This window comes from Chiloscyllium punctatum, chromosome 10 (assembly GCF_047496795.1).
Source record: "Chiloscyllium punctatum isolate Juve2018m chromosome 10, sChiPun1.3, whole genome shotgun sequence".
Lineage (NCBI taxonomy): Eukaryota > Metazoa > Chordata > Chondrichthyes > Orectolobiformes > Hemiscylliidae > Chiloscyllium > Chiloscyllium punctatum.
In genome coordinates this window covers 78,684,133-78,700,872 of record NC_092748.1, presented here as the reverse complement: position 1 = coordinate 78,700,872, position 16,740 = coordinate 78,684,133, and the positions used below count along the sequence as shown (strand labels likewise).

General features: G+C 41.6%; 1 protein-coding gene across 4 annotated transcripts in view; it reads left to right on the top strand.

The window, feature by feature from the left end:
* Positions 1-16,740, top strand: part of LOC140482332 (inactive dipeptidyl peptidase 10-like) — a 1,704,473-nt gene that overhangs the window by 1,662,015 nt on the left and 25,718 nt on the right. For 2 of the 4 annotated variants that reach the window (XM_072579621.1, XM_072579622.1), the window contains exons 20-22: positions 363-581; positions 3,275-3,329; positions 7,987-8,086. In XM_072579621.1, coding sequence (XP_072435722.1) covers positions 363-581; positions 3,275-3,329; positions 7,987-8,086 — 374 coding nt within the window. The remainder of the gene's footprint in view (positions 1-362; positions 582-3,274; positions 3,330-7,986; positions 8,087-16,740) is intronic. The other 2 variants (XM_072579623.1, XM_072579624.1) reach the window with 1 other exon arrangement.

The window sequence follows — 16,740 nt, the reverse complement described above, 5'->3', positions numbered from 1 at the left end:
AAATCTTACCTCCAGTTCTCATGGTATAGTTAGGGAACAATCCTAAATTTGCAAGTAAATCAAAATGCCTGACAGTAATGTAAATACAGCTGTACTTTGACCTGAACAGTGATCTCAAGTAGCAAGCAAAAATTCCACCTAAGTACATACTGAACCAATTTGATTAAGATATAAATAGTCTTTATTGGCTACCAAAACCACTGCCACCGGGTTTTGTGTAATGATCTAAGTTCTTATAAGAAAACAATGATGCACTGTCTCTTTATGGCACCTTTCCAAGGTTTTACCTGTTAATGACTTATGAAAGAAGCTAAGTGAAGGCTTGTCAATAATGATCAACATTCTTGCATTGGTAATTGCAGTGATGGAGCCCCAGGGAGCCAGGTGGTTACTGATAAATTTCGGATTGACTGGGATTCAGTACTTGTCAGCTCTGATAATGTCATCCTTGCTCGCTTTGATGGCCGGGGGAGTGGTTTCCAAGGGCTTAAAATTCTGCAGGATATCCACCGAAGGTTGGGAACAGTGGAAGTCAAAGACCAAATTACAGCAGTACAGTGCGTATTCAAACATCTGTTGGAGTAAGATTTTTTTTGCAGTTCAATCAAGTGTTATGAACTTAATTAACACAAGCACTTTATCTTTTGAAATATGTATGTATACAAAAGGAATGAATATCAACTTTCTTATAATGTACAAAAGTGAAGGGATGATATGATTTAATACAACTTATTTCATTGCATTGTCTGCTTTACAAAACATTTTTTGATTCAATGGATTGGAATTTTGCATAAAAAAGCAAACTACTGAATTCTATTAAACGTATACATTATTAATGTTGGGTGGTGTAATATTGAATTACTCATTTTGAAAACAAGTTGTTCGATATTTATGATTTCTTTTACCTTTTCTATCTTATCTCATCATCTAACAGTGTTTGCTTTAATTGGGAGAAATTAGGAATTCTCACTGCAGAGAATTTCTACTGCTGTCAATCTTACAATTAATGTGACCTATCCTCAAGGACAGCAGATCTAACCTTGGAATCATCTGCTTCAGAAGTAGGTGTTATGAAGATGTAGGGGTACCATACTTTTAAGAGAGTGGAAAAGCTAGCAAGGACTTAGAAAGGCAAAGAGAGTCCAGAACAAGGCAACAATGTCACACTTTGTCAGAACAGCTAGTACTGGTTGGGTTGCTATGAAACAAAAAACACATTCAAATTTGGCCAGTTTAAGTTATGCTGAAAATGTGTTGCTGGAAAAGCGCAGCAGGAAAGGAAGAAGGGCTTATGCCCGATACGTCGATTCTCCTGCTCTGGACGCTGCCTGACCTGCTGCGCTTTTCCAGCAACACATTTTCAGCTCTGATCTCCAGCATCTGCAGTCCTCACTTTCTTCTCCCAGTTTAACTTATGCCCCAAGATACCAAACTCCAATCAAGCTTGAATTTAGTATTTTGATGATATTTAAACCAATGAAATCATCTGATGTTTTGGGGGTATAAAACTGGAAAAAAATTGAACAGATGGGGGAGAACTGCCAAAAAACCACAGGTATAGGCTGCTAGTAAGAACTCTGAGAGATACCTTTCTAAAGTAGGAGTTTGCACAGAGGAAAACATCGACACTGACTTGGAGAGCAAATCTGCAGAGAGATCCAAAGAGAAGATTCGACAGCTGGCGTGATTTGAAATTTGAATTTTTCTGAAAATCTTAAAACGGGAGTTTTAGCGGACCAGTATTGTAGAAGGGAAGGTAAAAGATAGGTTTAGATAAATGAGTTGTAAATAGTTGTTAATTATTCTGTTAGATTTTAAAAACAAGTTATTAACTTTTACTTCAAATAGCAACTTTTGGGATAATTCTTTGCCTCTTGAATTTTCACAGATTACTGCACAGCGTAAATCTTTTCTGTGTTGCTGGTTTAAATTAGCTGGGTGGTGGGGGGGCGGAGGGGGGGCGGGGTGTTACCCCGTGTCGAACTGAAGAAGAAAGGCCATCTCAGAGGTTCATAGAAAGCCTGGGGGTCAGGAAGTCGTGGTGTGGAGGTCAGGGGGTGGGGGATTTGCAGGGGATAGAAATAACACTCTATGGTCACAAATATACAGAATGTGTTTCCTGACATTGCTTAAGACCATTGTAGTATTTTGGGAGAGGTGGAAATCTGATTGACAACATTGAACCACAGATTGTGTGCTTACAGGAAGACAATGTTAATTTGTTGAAGGTCATTGGAGATGGTGTTGTGGTTTGTAAGATGGGGTGAAAGATGGATTTTATGAAGAGTCGGGGTGATGCTTGCAGTTTTTCAATGAGAGGAAGGCACTACATAAAGATTGAGAAAGAAATTAAGTTACTCTACATTTTATGAGAGCCACAGGGGTAGCATTTTTTTTCTGATGAACAAAATAAGCTCTAGGAGGCAATTATAGAAAATAAAGTACTTCAGAAACCCTGGTAGGGGCTTGCCTTAAATATAGCAAGGAGTAAATGGCAGAGGCATCTGAATGAATGTCCTCATCAAATAGATCCTGGCAGGTGAGGATAGAGGACACAAGTGTAAAAGGAGGTGGCAAAGGAAAAAGAAATTGAGGGTTACCTTTAATTCCAGAATGATCCTGGAGCCATGAACAAAAGCCTGATAGTGCTTGATATGGTGCAACAAGATCTGAGGATGGGTAGCTAAATTATTTGATATAAGCAAGATGGCAACGTCTTTGTTTAAGGGAATGGAGATGGAGGTCAGACAATGGGAATGAAATGGCTGGAAGAGAGTGAAGGTTAAATATAAAGGTATTAACTGTAAAGCTAACAAATTGCCTGAGAGTAACAGCGATAGAACTATGATAAATAAAGAACAAAATTTGAGAGAGCTGTGCATTTGAAATGTAGTATAATTAATTTATGGAGAGCTTATGCTGGGGAAGTTGCAAAATTCCTGTTGTCATTTACCATAATGAATAGATGAACATGAGTGTTGAGTGATATTTGGAATTGCTCAGAAATGACCTAGTCTGTGAATGAAACAATGAAATTACTGAGGAACATCAAATGGTAAAGTCAAGCTGCTAGACAATAAAAAGGATTCAATACACTAGAGGATTTCAGTTGAATGCATGTCTTATTTCACATTGTTACTCATATTTACTTAATTGAGTTCACATTATACCGTAGACCAGACTTTTTGTCGTCATGACAACTTAAACATTTATGATTTTAAAATGGGAAAAGTTTTAACTCAAAGTGCTCTCATAGATTTCTCTTTTATTTCAGATCATTATTGAAGCTACCATTTATTGATGCAAACAGAATAGGTGTTTATGGGAAGGTAAAATACTGCTACTATAGTATTTCTTCACAAGTTGAAATGAATTACACACCTAGTTTATGTGTGAGTGCCACTGCTATATACCTGAGAGCAGTGTTTAGTGTATTTTGCCTTGCAGTATAAAAGATAGTTTCTATGTTTATATATTGCAAGGTCAAAAGCTATTTCTTCCTTTGGCTGAAAACAGAGGATCCATGATATTCAATATGTTTTTTTTGGTTACCTGACAAATTAAATTTCACTATTTCCCAATTAAATATGTTTTAATCATTTGTGCAGCATGTGCTCTAGTTCTCTGCTAAGCATTGTCTACTAAAACCTATCAGATATAATCAATGGAATGTCAAATGCTTAGATTTCATGGTGCCTGCAGTATAATAAATAGCAGGCACAATTTGACAGGAGGCAGATACAGACCACACAACAGACAAGATAAGCAGCGATAGAGAAATTTGTTATAGAAATCGGTGATTAAATCAGCCATCATTTCTTGTTTTTAAGAAAGACAGGCTATTGGGTCGGGCATTAAATTCGTGGAGCAGGTTTGTCATCAATTAAAATACAAAAAGATCCAACCTGCTCAATTTTTATTCACATTCCAATCTAATGCACCAGTTTACTGTTCAAGCAGGGAGATAGTGTTATGGTGGTTAAGCCACTGGGCTAATAGTCCAGAGACCTGGACCAATGTTCTTGGGACATGGGTTCAAATCCCACTGTGGCAGGTCAAACATTTCTGGATTTTCTGGACTCCAAATTTCTGTAGTTTTGAAAACATCTAGTCTATTGACAATGATGTAAACATTGTCAGTTGTAGTAAATAAACATTTGGTTCAGAAATGGCCTTTAGATGAAAGCATCTGCAGATCCACAGCAATGTGGTTGACTTTTTAACTACCCTCTGAAAATGACCTCCATTCAAGCCAATTAATGCTGGAACAGTGGCAACATCCATCAAACTGCAAAGTCCTCCAAAGCAACATCTGCAGTTTTGAGCCAAGTTTGGAAAAGCCGTCCCACAGATTAGTCAAGCAACAGGCTGCCATTGTCATGGTCACTGAAACAAATCTTATAGATAATTTCAATAAACAATTTCATTGCTGGTTATGTCCTGTCCCATCGACAGAACAGTGAGTGCAGCACAGTAGGATTCAGTTGGGAGGATATTGCCTGGGAGACCTCAACATTTTATGCAAACCCCAAGCAGCAGGTTGAACTTGGGCAAGGAAACATCCTGCTGATTACCACCTATTATATTACCACCCCTCAGATGATACATCAGTATTCCTCCATGTTGAACACTACTTGGAGGAAGCAGTGAGGGTGGCAAGGGCACAGAATGTACTATGAGTGGGGATTTCAACATCTATGTCCATGTGGCAGCTCATCACTAAGCTGGGCAAGTGCCAAGGACATTGCTGCTAGACTGAGATATGGGGCAGCTGGTGAAGAAGCCAACAAGTGGAGATAACCTACTTAACCTCATCCTCACTAATCTGTCAGTTACAGATGTGTCTAACCATGACAGTAACCATAGGAGTGACAACCACATGGTCATGCTGGAAGTGAAGTTCAGCCTTAATTTCATTTTTCATTTAAGGTGATGTGGGCTTTGCTGTCTGGACCAGCATTTATTGTCCATTCTTCATTGACCTTGGAGATTATGGTGAGCTGCATTGTGGAACTGGTGTAGTTCATTCAGAGTAGGTGTACTCATAATGCTTGCAGGAAGGGAGTTTCAGAATTCTGGTCCAATGCAAAAGGAATGGTGATATATTTCCAAGTCAGATGGTAAGTGACTTTGAGAGGAATTTACAAGCAGTGGTGTTCTCCTATCTGCTCTTGTTATTCTAGATCATAGTAGTCATAGTTTTGGAAGGTGTTTTCGAAGGAGCTTCAGTGATTTCTGCAGTGCATCATGTAAATAGTATACACTGCTGTTATTGTGCATCAGTGGAGGAAGGAATGAATGTTCATGGATGTGGTGCCAATCAAGTGAGTTGCTTTGTCATGGCAAGCTTCTTGAGTGTTGTTGGAGCTGTATGGTCTTTTCCCTTGAGTTGGGGAATTCAAAACTGGAGGGCATAATTTTAAGGTGAGAGAATAAACATTTAAAAGAGACCCAAGGGGCAACTTTTTGACACAGAGGGTAGTTTTATGTGGAATGAACTGCCATTGGAAGTGATAGATGCAGATATAGATACAACATTTAAGAGACATTTGGATGATACATGAATAGAAAAAGTTTTGAAAGATATGGGCCAAGTGCAGGCAAGAGGGACTAATTTATTTTGGGAAACTTGGTCGACATGGATGAGTTGGACTGAAGGATATGTTTCCAATCTCTATGATTATGAATACTCCATCACATTCCTGATTTGTGCTTTATAGATGGTAGACAAGTTTTGGGGAACCAGGAGGTGAGTTCATCTGACCTGCTGTTGTCGTCACAGTAATTATGTGGCTAGTCCAGTTCAGTTTGTGGTCAAACATAATGCCTAGTATGTTGATGGTAAGGGATACAGTGATGGTAATGCCATTGAAATCAATGGATGATGGTTAGATTCTTTCATGTTGGAGACGACTGCTGCCTGATACATTGTGGTGAAAATGTTTCTTGCGACTCTTTAGCTCAAGTCTGGATATTGTCCAGATCTTGTTGCATTTAAACATGGATTTTTTTCAGTAGCTGAGGAGTTACAAAATATGACATTGCACAATCAACAAATATCCCGATTTCTGAATTTTTGATCGAGACATTATAGAGTCATAGAAGTGTACAACACGGAAATAGACCCTTCCTCCAACTCATCTATGCCAACTAGATATTCTCACCTAATCTAGTCCCATTTGGCAGCACTTGGAATATATCCCTCGAAATCCTTCCTATTCATATACCCATCCAGATGCCTTTTAAGTGCTGTAATTATACCAGGCTCCACTACTTCCTCTGGCAGCTCATTCCATACATGCATCACCCTCTGTGACAAAGTTGCCCCTTAGGTCCCTTTTATATCTTTCCCCTCTCATCTAACCCTATGCCCTTTAGTTCTGGACTCCCCCAACAGGGAAAAGACCTTGCCTGTTTATACTTATCCATGCCCCTCATGATTTTATAAACCTTTATAAGGCCACCCCCCAGCCTTTTGCCTTTGTCCTCAATATGTTTAGTTGTAAAATCCCTTTGGATTCTCCTGAACCCTATTTGCCAAAGTTATCTCATGTCCCTTTTTGCCTTCCTGATTTCTCCCCTAAGTGTACTCCTACTGCCTTTATACTCTAAGGATTCATTCAATCTCTCCTGTCTATGCCTGGCATATGCCTCCTTCTTTTTCTTAACCAAACCCTCAATTTCTCCAGTCATCCATCATTCCCTACACCTACCAGGCTTTCCTTTCATCCTAACAGGAATGTACCTGGACTCTTATTATCTCATTTCTGAAGGCTTCCCATTTTCCAGCCGTCCTTTTATCTCTGAACATCTGCCTGCCACCCCTCGCCTCCCCCCCCACCATCAGCTTTTGAAAGTTCTTGCCTAATACCATCAAAATTAGCCTTCCTCCAATTTAGAACTTCAACTTTTAGATTTGACCTATGTTTTTCCATCACTACTTTAAAACTAATGGAATTATGGTCACTGTTACACACTTAACAAATTCCTCCATTTAAACCCTTAATAGTTGGGAGCCTGTTGGCAGTCTGAGTCTATGTTTGGAAAGTTAAAACCCCATACCATAACCACCCTATAATTCTTCCAGATAATTGAAATCTCCTTACAGATTTGTTTCACAATTTCCCGCTTACTATTAGGGGGTCTATAATACAATCCCAATAAGGTAATCATTCCTTTCTTATTTCTCAGTTCCACCCACATAACTTCCCTGGATGTATTTGTGGGAATATCCTTCCTCAGTACAGCTGTAATGCTTTCCGTTATGAAAAACGTCACACCCCCTCCTCTCTTGCACCTCTTCCCCACCACCACCACCTTGAGCTAAGGCATAATTAGGTCAGAAGCTGAGCCAGACAAAATACTGCAGAGAGCTACAGGCCTCAGATTAGTTGACTGCTGTAATGGGTGGAATTTCATACTGCTTCAGGATATCCTGTGAAAAACTAATTCTAGTGGACCAAGGAACCCCAATGGCACTCAGTGGGATGCCTGATCAGGACTTAGTCTGAATAAGTCTCTCTGAAATGGCTATTACAGAGTTGGAATTAGCTCCCTCAAGAGATGAGCATGACTACTGCCACAACCTTTCACTTTGGGAAAAAGGTGCATATAACTATTCAATAATATACATGTTGAATATCATTTTCACCAGTGACGAGTACAGGAAATGACAGCATTTGTGTAGCCACCTTTTGAATCACTAGAAAGGATAATTGTCTCACATATATAATGACTGCACTCTGGTTTTGTTTCCCATCCTCAACAAAATTGAAAGTTCACCCAATTTACTTCTGTTAGACCCCTCATTGTTTATGTTTTCAGTTATTTCAAAATAAATCTGTATTTTTAAGATCGGACTTAAAATGAACTTTGCCTACTAATAATGTCTTCAATAAATTAATCACAATCTAGTTATTTAATCTCAAAGCATTTTAAAACAACTGAACTTGTAAAAAATGCTTAAGATTTTCCTCAATTTAACAGGCATATGGAGGCTATGTCACATCCATGATTCTTACTTCCACTGACAGAATCTTCAAATGTGGAGTTGCAGTAGCACCAATTACTGACTGGAAGTTGTATGGTAAGTAAACAACAAAAATCATAAGGCATTTCAAGTAATTAGCCGAATGCTGCAATTAAGATGTATTACTTACCTCCAGGTCCAAAATGATAAATCTCTTGTTTTTTTTGTACTTTACTATGGCAGATAAAACATTAGGGTATGAACTCAGGTTTAGCAAAGGCTCCAAGGAATGGTATCACATGGTTTATCTGTGTCATATTCTGACCATTGTTTGACTACATTGCGGTATATCAATGGTCAATGCACTTGCACTAATCATGCATTTCAACACCAGCAGACAAAATTTGGTTTTATTTGCTTAAATAATGAAATGTAGACTAATGAACCTCACATCTCTTTGAAAACAGAATCAACTATTCAATAGTTTTTCTTTTGCTTTGCAAATGCCAGAACATCAGAATATTAAATTTTATGCAAGAGTTCAAGATCAGCTTACCTTGACACCCAACAGCTGGCCCTTGTAATGTAATGTGCCAATGTAATGTAAACATCTTCATGGAAAAGATACAACTGAGCCTGGGGTTGAGTGAACAGGAATGATCTTTCTGAATCCTGGCTTCAATCCTTCCTGAGCACCACCAATCAATATCCCCTCCCACGAACTGATGGCCTTCTTCCAGATATGACTGCATCTCTTCCCAGCTCAATCACTTTCCTTCCCGTTCCTGGTCTCCACTCTTCCCAAGTCACCCAGCTTCTAACTTTACCTGCTTACCTTTGCGAATATGACAGCAGCTCAATCTTTGAATCCTCTTGACTGGTGAGCCAATAGGTGGAGATTGAAGATAGCAAGCGAATCAATTCCAAGCAATCCTATAAGAATTATTAATTAATGTTATTCAGCTCATCTAGTGTACAATGACAGAGATGGGTCAATCTCTGAATTTCTACTGATGCAGTGAGCATCTATTGTGCTTGACCTTGAGGCATATATTCAATTAAATTTGGGGGAGGTAGGGGGTTTCAAGATTTTTCCCTGCACTCTATTGGAGAGAAAGCAATAGAGCGCCCTTGCATTTGTATGATGATATTATGGATACATCAGTTTGGCTTTCTGATTATTTGCATACTTGGATGTTGTTGCCAAAAAATTATTTACAGATGCTCACCTTTAAATGCAATTTTATTTTCTTTCACTTTGCTGGCTGTCAAAGATCAGAATATTCAATGTTATGCAAGTGCTCACAAAGAAATTGAGAGATATTTTATGGAGATACAGAAGACCATAAGGAATAGGAGTATGAGCAGGCCATTTGGTCCCTTAAGCCTGCTGTGCCATTCAATAGGATCATGGCTGATCTGACATTCCTCATGTCCATTTTCCTGCCTTTTCCCAGTAACCCTTCATTCCCTTGTAGTACGATTGTATAAAATTGCATGAATAATGTCTAGATTCTTAGAGATATCAAATTCCTCGATTTTTATTATTTCAAGAAAGTGTGAGAATTAAATAAATTGGAGTCGATAAACCACAGAAGGGGTTGGGGGGGGTGGTGGTGGTGGCGCAGTATAGAGGGATGTGCTACTGCAAAGTTTGTTGGTAGCAGAGTAAGTAGTTTGGGACCAAAGCTAAGCAGGAGCAAGGTGAGAGCATTCTGGGAAGGTAAGAGATTATAAAATCTTACCTCGTGGATTTATGACCTGCATTTCAGAACTGAAGCAGAGAGGGAGCAAGCGAAGAATACCCTGGGAAAGTAAGTAAGTGTTTCTGACTCAGAGGGGAAACTGTAAACTGTAAAGCAGAGGTCACTCTATAGGCTTCTGAATAGTTCCAGAGATGTAAAGGAAAGGATAGCAAAGATGATTCTCGATAGGAGTGAGAGTGCCATAGTAGTTGTTATGGGGGACTTTAACATTCCAAATATTGACTGGGAATACTATAGTTCGAGTATGTTGGATGGGTCAGTTTTTGTCCAATGTGTGCAGGAGGGTTTCCTGACACAGTGTTGTAGACAGGCCAACAAGGTGAGAGGCCGCATTGGATTTGGTAATAGGTAATGAACCCAGCCAGATGTTAGATTTGGAGGTACGTGAGCACTTTGGTGATAGTGACCACAATTCAGTTATCTTTACTTCAGCAATGGAAAGGGATAGGTATAAACAGCAGGGCAAAAGCAATTATGATGCGATTAGGCAAGATTTAGGTTGCATTGGATGGGAAAGGAAACTGCAGGGGATGGGCACAATTGAAAAGTGGAGCTTATTCAAGGAACAGCTACTGCATGTCCTTGATAAGTATGTACCTGTCAGGCAGGGAGGGAGTGATCAAGTGAGGGAGCTGTAGTTTGCTAAAGAGATTGAAGTTCTTGTCAAGAGGAAAAAGAAGGTTTATGTTAGGATGAGGCGTGAAGGCTGAGTTAGTACGATTGAGAGTTACAAGTTAGCCAGGAAAGATGGAGTTAAAAATCACACAACACCAGGTTATAGTCCAACAGGTTTAATTGGAAGCACTAGCTTTCGGAGCGCTGCTCCTTCATCAGGGTGGTTGTGGAGGACACAATTGTAAGACACAGAATTTACAGTGTGATGTAACTGACATGATACATTGAAAAATACATTGATTGTTTGTTAATCTCTCATCTGTTAGAATGACCATGTTAGTTTCACTTCTTTCATATGTAAATCACAAAATGTTTTTTAAAAGTTACATTCTTAGGTTAACTTTAACAACTGGTGTCAGCCCAGATAATATGTTGAAGGTGTAAGCCCAATGAGTTAACAGAGTCTTACATGGATTCATGCAGTTTTTGAGCAAAGCACAATGTAACTCTGCAAGTACAAATTCACCCCACAGATGTATGTGTGCATGTCTGAGGTGAGGAGTTGTGAGTGTCTGTGAGAGAGAGTGTATGTGTGTGTGAGAGTATAAAGGGGTCTAAGTCTGTGAGAGGGTGCATGTGTGAGTATGAGTGAGTGTGTGTGTGTCTGGGGTGGGCTGTTGTGTGTGTCTGTGAGAGAGAGTCTATATGTGTGTGTGTGCGTGTATGTGTGTGTGTATAAAGGGGTCTAAGTCTGTGAGAAGGTGCATGTGTGGGGTGTGTGTGTGCATCTGTAGGAGTGTGTGAGAGTATCTGTGTAAAGGAATGTCTGTGTGTGTGTCTGTGTGTGTGTAGTGCAATGATGGTCACCTGTAGTGTGACATGAACCCAAGGTCCTGGTTGAGGCCCTCCCTATGGGTACCGAACTTAGCTCTCAGCTTCTGCTCAGCCACTTTTCGCTGCTGCCTGTCCCGAAGTCCGCCTTGGAGGATGGTCACCCGAAGGTCTGAGGTTGAATATCCTGGGCCGCTGAACTGTTCTCCAACTGGGAGGGAACACTCCTGTCTGTTGATTGCTGTGCAGTGCCCATTCATCCATTGCTGTAGCCTCTGCTTGGTTTCCCCAATGTGCCGTGCCTCAGGACATCCTTGCTTACAGCGTATGAGATAGACAACGTTGGCTGAGTCACATGAGTATCTGCCATGTACATGGTGGGAAGTGTCCCCAAGAGTAATGGTGGTATCCATGTCCATACTCTGACACGTCTTGCAGTCCCTATTGTGACAGTGTTGTATGGAGTTGTCCTGAAAGCCGGGCAGTTTGCTACGAACAATGATCTGTTTAAAGGCATGCAGTGGAGATGTGGGGAAGGTCTTGGCAAGGTGCTCATCCTCATTGATAATGTGTTGCAGGCTGTGAAGAACATGGCATAGTTTTTCGGCTCCTGGGAAGTACTGGACAATGGAGGGTACCCTGTTGGTTGCGGCACGTGTCTGTTTCCTGCGGAGCTCATTATGGTTCCTTATTGTGGCACGTCGGAACTGGTGGTCGATCAGTTGAGCATCATACCCCATCCTTATGAGGGCATACTTGAGTACTTCCAAGTGCCCGTCACGTTCCTCCTCATTTGAGTAGATCTGGTGTACGCGTAGACTTTGTCCATAGGGGATGGCTGTTTTAATATGTTTTGGGTGGAAGCTGGAGAAGTGTAGCATTGTGAGGTTGTCTGCCGGTTTGCGGTAGAGTGTGGTGCTGAGGTGCATTCTTGATGGAGATACATGTGTCCAAGAATGAGTCAGATAGTAGAGAGTAGTCCATGGTGAGTTTGATGGTGGGATGGAACTTGTGTAGTTTTATCAGTGACTCCTACCATGGGTCCAGAGGAAGAAAGTGTCTTCAAATGTACCTGGTGTATCGTGTTGGTTGGAGGTCCTGCATAGAGAAGAAGTCTTATTCGAACCTGTGCATGAAGATGTTGGCATATTGGGGTGCAAATTTGGTCCACATTTGTTCCATGTGTCTGGATGAAGAACTGGATGTCGAAGGTGAAGACTATGTGATCGAGGATAAAGCAGATGAGTTGTAGGACAGTATTCGGAGATTGGCAGCTGTTGGTGTTGAGTACTGAGGCTATTGCCGCGATCCCATGCTGCATTGTGGGGGATGTTGGTGTAGAGTGCTGAAATGTCCATTGTGACGATGAATGTTCCCAGTTTGATTGGTCCATGGGTGCTGAGTTTCTGTAAGAAATCCGTAGTGCACCGACAGAAGCTGAGATCTCCTGTACAATGGGTTTCAAACTGTATTTGACATAGCCAGAGAGGTTCTCACACAGGGTTCCACTGCCTGATATGATGGGACATCCTGGTGTATTGGCTTTGTGTACCTTTGGAAGGCAGTAGAAGTCACCTACTCGTGCATGGGATGAGGGCGCATAGGGAACTCTGAAGGACTGGATCCAAAGTCATGATCAATGTGTGCAGTTCACGGGTGTGCTCTTTGGTCAGGTCAGCTGGTAGTTGCCTGTAGTGTTCCTGGTTGTTCAGTTGTCGGTACACTTCCTTGCAGTAATCTGTTCCTTCTTTATCTGCTGGTTTGATGACAATGTTGTGATTGGTTTTCAGAGCACGGATGGCATTATGTTGTGAACACATGATGTTTTGCTTTGACCATCCTCCAAGGCAGACTTCGCGACAGGCAGCAACGAAAAGTGACTGAGCAGAGGCTGAAAGCTAAGTTCAGTGCCCGTAGGGAGTGCTTCATCCGGGATCTTGGGTTCATGTCACATTACAGGTGACCACCATTGCACTATGTACACACACACACACACACACACACACACACACACACACACACACACACACACACACACTCCCACACACACTCCCACACGCACCCTCTCACAGACTTAGACCCCTTTACACTCACACACACATATACACTCTCTCTCTCACAGACACTCACAACCTCCCACTCCAGACACAATCACACACACACACACACACACACATTTGTGGGGTGAATTTGTACTTGCAGAGTTACATTGTACTTTGCTCAAAAACTGCATGAATCCACGAAAGACTCAGTTAACTCATCTTTTAGATTAGAATCAGTAAACAGGGGGCTAACACCTTCAACATATTATCTGGGCTGCTGACACCACTAATATCATTTATTGTATCAAAGTTTTACCTGCACATCCACTATCATTTATTGTATCCGTTGCTCCCGATGCGGTCTCCTCTACATTGGGGAGACTGGACACCTCCTAGCAGAGCGCTTTAGGGAATATCTCCGGGAGACCACACCAATCAACCACACCGCCCCGTGGCCCAACATTTCAACTCCCCCTCCCACTCTGCAGAGGACATGGAGGTCCTGGACCTCCTTCACCGCCACTTCCTCACCACCAGACGCCTGGAGGAAGAACGCCTCATCTTCCACCTCGGAACACTTCAACCCCAGGGCATCAATGTGGACTTCAACAGTTTCCTTATTTCCCCTTCCCCCACCTCACCCTAGTTCCAAACTTCCAACTCAGCACTGTCCCCATGACTTGTCCGGACTTGTCCTACCTGCCTATCTCCTTTTCCACCTCTCCACTCACCCTCTCCTCCCTGACCTATTACCTTCATCCCCTCCCCCACTCACCTATTGTACTCTATGCTACTTTCTCCCCACCCCCATCCCCCTCCACTTTATCTCTCCACACTCCAGGCTCTCTGCCTTTATTCCTGATGAAGGGCTTTTGCCCGAAACGTCGATTTCGCTGGTCCTTGGATGCTGCCTGAACTGCTGTGCTCTTCCAGCACCACTAATCCAGAACCAATTGTTAAAGTTAACCTGAGAATGTAACTTCTAAAAAAGGTTTTGTGATTTACATATGAAAGAAGTGAAACTAACATGGTCACTCTAACAGATGAGAGATTAACAAACAATCAAGATATTTTTCAATGTATAATGTCAGTTACATCACACTGTAAACATTTGCTATAAATTCTGTTTTATAATTGTGTACTCCACAACCACCTGATGAAGGAGCAGCACTCTGAAAGCTAGTGCTTCCAATTAAACCTGTTGGACTATAACCTGGTGTTGTGTGATTTTTAACTTTGTACACCCCAGTCCAAAACCGGCACGGTGGCACAGTGGTTAGCACTGCTGCCTCACAGCGCCAGAGACCCGGGTTCAATTCCCGCCCTCAGGCGACTGACTGTGTGGAGTTTGCACGTTCTCCCCGTGTCTGCGTGGGTTTCCTCCCACAGTCCAAAGATGTGCAGGTCAGGTGAATTGGCCATGTTAAATTGCCCGTAGTGTTAGGTAAGGGGTAGATGTAGGGGTATGGGTGGGTTGCGCTTCGGCGGGGCGGTGTGGACTTGTTGGGCTGAAGGGCCTGTTTCCACACTGTAAGTAATCTAATCTAATCTAATCTAATCAAAGACTGAAAGAGAGTACTAACAAGAGCCAGGAGGGGACATGAGAAGTCGTTGGCAAATAGGATCAAGGAAAACCCCAAAGTTTTCTATCAGTATATCAGGAATAAAAGAATAAAAGATTAGGGCCAATGAAGAATAGTAGTGGGAAGTTGTGCATGGAGTCAGAAGGTATGGGGAAGCGCTAAATGAATATTTTTCATCAGTATTCACTCTGGAAGAATATGTTGTTGAGGAGAATACTGAGATACAGGGTACTTGAATAGATGGGATTGAGGTGCACAAGGAGGGGTGTTAGCAATTTTGGAAAATGTGAAAATTAAGAAGTCCCCTGGGCTGGATGGGATTTATCCTAGGATTCTCTGGGAAGCTAGGGAGGAGATTGCAGAGCCTTTGGCTTTGATCTTCATGTCGTTATTGTCTACAGGAATCGTGCCAGAAGGCTGCAGGATAACAAATTTTGTTCCCTTGTTCAAAAAGGGGAGTAGAGACAGCCCTACTAATTGTAGACCAATGACCCTTACTTAGGTTGTGGGTAAAGTGCTGGAAAAGGTTTTAAGAGATAGGATTTATAATCATCTAGAAAGGAAATGAGTTCATCAGGGATAGTCAACATGGTTTTGTGAAGGGTAGATTGTGCCTTACAGACTTTATTGAGTTATTTGAGAAGGTGACCAAACAGGTGGATGAGGGTAAAGTGGCTGATGTGGTGCATGTGGATTCAGTAAGGCATTTGAAAAGGTTCTCCATGGTAGGCTATCACACAAAATAAGGAGGCATGAGATTGAGGGTTATTTAGTAGTTTGGATCAGAAATTAGCTAGCTGAGAGAAGACAGAGGGTGGTGATTGGTGGGAAATGTTCATCCTGGAGTTCTGTTACTAGTGGTGTACCACAAGGATCTGTTTTGGGGCCACTGCTGTTTGTCATTTTTATAAATGACTTGGATGAGGGCCTAGAAGGGTGGATTGACGGTTGACACTAAGGTCGGTAGAGTTGTGAATTGTGCCAAAAGATGTTGTAGGTTACAGAGGGACATAGATAAGCTGCAGAGCTGGGCTGAGAGATGGCAAGTGGAGTTTAATATGGAAAAGTGTGAGGTGATTCACTTTGGAAGGAGCAACAGGAATGCTGGTAAGATTCTTGGTGGTGTAGATGAACAGAGAGGTCTTGGTGCCCATGTACACAGATCCCTGGAAGTTACCACCCAGGTTGATAAGGTTGTTAAGAAGGCATACAGTGTGTTAGCTTTTATTAGTAGAGCGATTGCATTTTGGAGTCATGAGATCATGCAGCTGTACAAAACGCTGGTGCAGCCACACTTGATGTATTGTGTACAGTTCTGGTCACCACATTATGGGAAGGATGTGGAAGCTTTGGAAAGGGTTCAGAGGAGATTTACTATGATGTTGCCTGGTATGGAGGGAAGGTCTTATGAGGAAAGGCTGAGGGACATGAGACTGTTTTTGTTAGAGAAAAGAATGTTGAGAGGTGATTTAATTGAGACATATAAGATAACTAAAGGGTTAGATAGGGTGGACAGTGAGAGCCTTTTTCTCGGATGGAGATGGCTAGCACGGGGCAGCATAGCTTTAAATTGAGGGGTGCTAGATATAGGACAGATGTCAGAGATAGGTTCTTCACTCAGTAGTAAGGGTGTGGAATGACCTGCCTACAATAGTAGTAGACTCGCCAACTTTAAGGGTGTTTAAATGGTCATTGGATAGACATATGGATGAAAATGTAATAGTGTAGATTAGATGGGCTTCAGATTGTTGCACCGACCGGTGAAACTATCGAGGGCCGAAGGGCCTGTACTGCGCTGTAATGTTCTATGTTCTATGATGTCACAGGAGGACTGATTTGATTGGCTAATAAGAGGTCTGCTAAATTTGAATCGGTGTTAAATTGAATCTTGTTAATTTATTGGTAACAAAAACAGTTAAAAATTTAAAAAAACC